General features: G+C 39.5%; 1 protein-coding gene across 1 annotated transcript in view; it reads right to left on the bottom strand.

Moving 5' to 3' along the window:
• Window positions 1-442: 442 nt before the first annotated feature.
• The window catches only part of GORASP2 (golgi reassembly stacking protein 2, 55kDa), a 6,963-nt gene continuing 2,722 nt past the window's right edge, over window positions 443-4,683 (bottom strand). Inside the window, 5 exon segments of the mRNA XM_010012033.1 lie at window positions 443-970; window positions 1,780-1,875; window positions 3,912-3,998; window positions 4,362-4,485; window positions 4,612-4,683. The exon segment at window positions 4,612-4,683 is cut by the window's right edge and continues 30 nt beyond it. Of these exon segments, the coding sequence (XP_010010335.1) occupies window positions 651-970; window positions 1,780-1,875; window positions 3,912-3,998; window positions 4,362-4,485; window positions 4,612-4,683 (699 nt within the window). The 3' untranslated portion in view covers window positions 443-650.

The raw sequence follows: 4,683 nt of genomic DNA, 5'->3' as shown, positions 1-4,683 counted from the left end.
GTGCCACATTTAGAATTTCCTGTGTTCCCTTCCAAATGCCATTTTACAGTGGGCATACGAAACAACGCAGCAGCAGTCACAAAACATGGCTTGAGCACCTCTCAAGAGCTTAAAACCAAAGATTTGTGTACAAGCTGAATAACGAGATGTCAGTTAACAGGTCACTCAGCAACTTTAATAGAAATATCTTTAGGTGGAAGTTTTGCGATGTTAAAACGTACAACTTGGACTAAACGTTCTCATCCCCACTGTAGTAACAAGATACTTGCAAAGAACAAGAAGTATGGTACGTAAATGTCACACTCAAGAACCGCTTCATTTCTATCAGAAGCAAAAATTGCTAATTATGAGCAAGGACAGGCCTAGCAGGCTAAAGCCATCAGCCTATAGTAAAAACATATACCTCCAAGTTTGGCAGTGGAACTCTATGTACCACCTTGACTTGGTTTTTGGTTACATACAAGTACTCTTCCTCCCCTCCCACCACACGCACTTTATAAACCCCCTTTTATTTTTATTATACCTCCATATTATTTACAGGACTCCTAAGATTAAGTACAAACTAGTATGAAATTAATGATAGCTTGCTCTTCAAATATGTATCCAATGGCTGCATAAATACCAAGCCAATCCAACAGAGTGACCTGGAATTATGATTCAGAAGCTTGTGTATCTGTGACTCCAGATGTTTTCTCATTAGCTGTAGAGGATTCACTTGATCTGTCAACAATAGTTGCCTTAGAAGTTGGGGTAGTACTATCCAAGGTGAGCGTCGAGGTCTGTTCTACATTTACAGTAGCGCCAGGGTTCACGGAAAAGCTTCCGGCTTGAGTAATGGAGGGAAGCAAATCTGTAGGCACTGTAGATGCCTCTGTGACCAAAGGAAGCAGAGGAACACATTTGGATGGTAGTGACAGAGGTGTTATTTCCATTAGATTCAGCGGCGGCAGGGAGGGAAGGGATGGCAAACCTAAGGAGAAAACGGGGTGGGGGGGGAAGAAAAATCAAAAGGCAGTGTGAGCTGCTGCATACCACAGACAGAGCAGGAGAGATTCTCCATCTGCTTAACATTTTCATCATCTCTAATTTCCTATTTACTCCTGGAGAGGAGGAACCTTTTAGAACTTCGTGCGAGCATGACATACGTGCAGCACTGACTTGGCAAGCTAGTTTCAAGCCTGATACTGCTCAAATTTCAGAATTGAAGATCAGAACAAACTCAAGTTTGCTTCAATCTCCCCTGAGGATTGCGTATTTATTGCATTAATACTGATGACTAGATTTTTCTGGCATTCAATGAAACTGCCAGAAACAAGAAGTTAACAAGAACCTTATTCTATATGAGCCTCCGATTTCTTTTTGTCTGCTTCATGTGCACCTTCAGCAGTTTTGTTTAACTCAAAACCATAAATCTAGTATTTACTAGTTCTTACTGCTGGCATTCAGTCAGGGTGCTTCATTTGCCTCACCTAGCAAACAAGGAAACATCTCACAATTTCTTCTACCCATAAAACTGTATACTTCATTCTTGGCACAATCCCTTTTGAGACCATAAATCAGGTAATATAAGGTGAAACAACTAAGTACAGACACAGGTTTATAATTAGTTTATCTAAAGACATATTCCTTGTCTACCTAATGGGGCGCTACTGCGAACTCTCATCTCATTCAATTCATCTTCTTCAGGACTCCACTAGATGACTGGCTCTAACTGACAGCATCAAGGATCATCAAGGACTGACCCACTATTACAGCATTTTGGTTTGCAGAAGGACATACCGGGCTGCACAATTTCTGGGACAATGTGTGGTGCAGGTAAATTAAGTTTGGACAGATCAGTCAGGTTGGGAAGTCCTGCTGGTAATGGCATCAGACCTAAGAGAAGAGTGGAAAAGTTATAGCTGAAAACTTAGAATCACTTTTTAGCTATCCGTTTTGGAGATCTTACTGATAATTTACATTGCTTTACATCTTGATGAATGCAAGTTCACCCAAGTTTCAACTTTTAGGTATCCATTTTCACTGTGCAACTTATAGCAGAAAGTCTGTACCAGCAAACACATAATCCCAACTTCTCAGATTTTTCTGAGGAAAGTAGAATCTTATATTAGTGGGTTTGTATTCTAAGTTCAGCTTTAACAAAGGCAGTTATTTCACCACAGCACCATACAGAAGCCCTCCATTCCTAATTTGCACAGCAGACAATAATCATAGGATGAAATACACAGTTATTACTGGTCTCTAATATTGATTACTATTTCTTTTCTACTTAATTTGTAACTAGAATTAAAAACACAAAAATATCTAGAAAAGGCAAGACAAAGTAACTTCGAAAGTCAGGATGAACTGAGAAGAGAAACATAATGAACACAACACACGGCCTTCCCTCGTTGTGTTTGCTGTGGAACATCTTTCCCCTCCTGAATTTCCTGTTTCACAAAAGCTGCATTTCTGGAACACAAGCTCTATTCTTACTTTGTGTTTAGCTCAGAGAAGGCTATTTCTGAAATAAGCTGTTGATAGTACTGTAATAAGACAGAGAGGAGAAAAGTCTTAAAGCAAGGCCACAGTAGAGGGATTTTGATTAAAAACCAGTCATCTTTACCTACCTGTGAATTCATTAGGCACAAAGGCTGACATAATTAGACTCAAAGAGCTTTCAGCTCAGCTACAAGGAACTTTGGTTTGAGTTTTTTTTTTTTAAATCTGCAAACAGATGAACTTCATACAAACACAGTCAAATTTTAACCTATACATTTAATATTTAGAATTTCACTATATGGCCATGCAAACTGCACAAAAATACTCTGATAGCTCTCAACAAAGCAAGTGCAGCATTCACAGAACAAGGTGAAAGGAAAATTTGTATTGGTGGATTTTGGGGAAAGGGTGAGTAAGGGGCTGGGGTAGAAGAGGACCTTAACAGGAGCTGAACTTCTGAAGTTTTACCTATTTTCTCTAAACAGTACAAGATTAAAGTACTTTGCCCTTTTGCATGCCCTTCACTCTACTACACATTTCCTTCTATGTTAGAGAGCATTCCTCCAAGTGTGACTTAAAACTCTTGGACACATCTTTATACACCTATCTTACAGCACACAAAACAAGTCCTTCATGTCTGGAGTGCATGACTGAGTCCTGTACCAGTGCACCAATTACACAGCAAAATCTTATACAATCCTCATATTTCCCACTGTGAATTATTCTGGAATACTAGTGCTTGAAACGTTCACCATTATCAGCAAATAATGCACACCACTTTGTGGACAGAGTTCTACTTTTGTATGCCAGTTTAAATTACTAAATAATTCAGGACAGTAGCTGCAACACACAGATCTTTGTTCTTAGCCCTCTATACTAGAAAGAATGACCAAGCTAGGTATTAAAAAGGAACTTCCTGAACTGGAGGTTTTATGGGTGACACGAATGCAGAAAGGCAAGACATGCCTTCTCAGATCTTTCTTCAGTCATGATGTTCCACTGCAAAGGATAAACTGGAAACCGTGAAGCTATTTGCAAAAGTGTTTTGCAACATCCAATTTATGAACTGTGGAAAGTAACAATATATCAACTCCAGAAATGTTGCAAACAGCAAGGCTAATAACTTCCTGAGAAATTTTGAACTCTATCTATTGTGCAGGGGACCCTAAAGGGGAAATGACTGTAAACTTTGTTGCAATCTCAGTCCTCTGGGCTACAGACATGCTGTGCACATACTCTAACAAAACAAACCAACCAACCCCAAATCCTAACATTGTAGAGGTGGTATAGATAGCTTTAACATGACATGTGTAAGTTGTATGAAGTTATACCCTCTTGCCCCCCAGAAGCAGCAGAAAAAAATAGCTCTCTTCACTTGCTTCCTTAGGAATTTCGTTTCAAAGATGTTTTATAAACTTCTCCCTACTCACCTGGTAACGTTGTCGCTGGGTTAACTGGTGGCACAGAGGTGAGGGACTGACTGACTTGTGGTGGTAATAATGGAACTGTTGGAACACCTGGTGGCATACACAGGACAACAACATTAATTTTAAGCACACAACACTTCAGCTCCCTTCCTGAAGGTGTACAAATAAATAACTGTTTACAGGAGAACTACTATTTGCCTTAACCATAAAATGGCAATGAAGAAGAATAGTATTCTAAATAATACGCGTCATATTTCTGATGGAAGTTGTTTGCAATTGTTTTGTGAGCAAGTAGGGCACAATTACAGTACTCCATCCTTTCTTGTTGAGAAGTTTGGGAAAGAGAACATTTTCTTTCCTCTTCTGCCTTCTATTAAGTTGGTAGAAACATCTGTGAATGCAAAAAAAGTCAAGAACCCCCATATTTCAGAAGTCAGTTACTTCCATACTAACCTGTACTGAGAACATTACTGACAGTAGTTGAGGGTGAACTAATAGAAAGTCCTGAAAGACTCTGTTCAAGTCCTGCTGACCCAGGGGGTAATGTGGCCGTGGGATTAACTGATGACAGCTGAACCTTATTGAAAGGAAAAAAGGAAAGTTACACCATTCAGGTTTGCTTCCACATGAACCAGCAGAGGCAGAAAATCAATAGAACATCATAATCTGTTTTTACCAAGGCAAAGAAGTGACTACAACTTACCTCTGTGAAGCCATCTTTGAGAGGACTGAGAGATGCACTAGGCAACTGTCCTGGGAGAGAAATTTTCTTTCC

Source organism: Nestor notabilis, unplaced genomic scaffold (genome assembly GCF_000696875.1).
Source record: "Nestor notabilis isolate BGI_N333 unplaced genomic scaffold, ASM69687v1 scaffold7783, whole genome shotgun sequence".
Lineage (NCBI taxonomy): Eukaryota > Metazoa > Chordata > Aves > Psittaciformes > Psittacidae > Nestor > Nestor notabilis.
The sequence above is the reverse complement of the archived record's forward strand: the minus strand, read 5'-3'. Positions and strand labels throughout refer to the sequence as shown.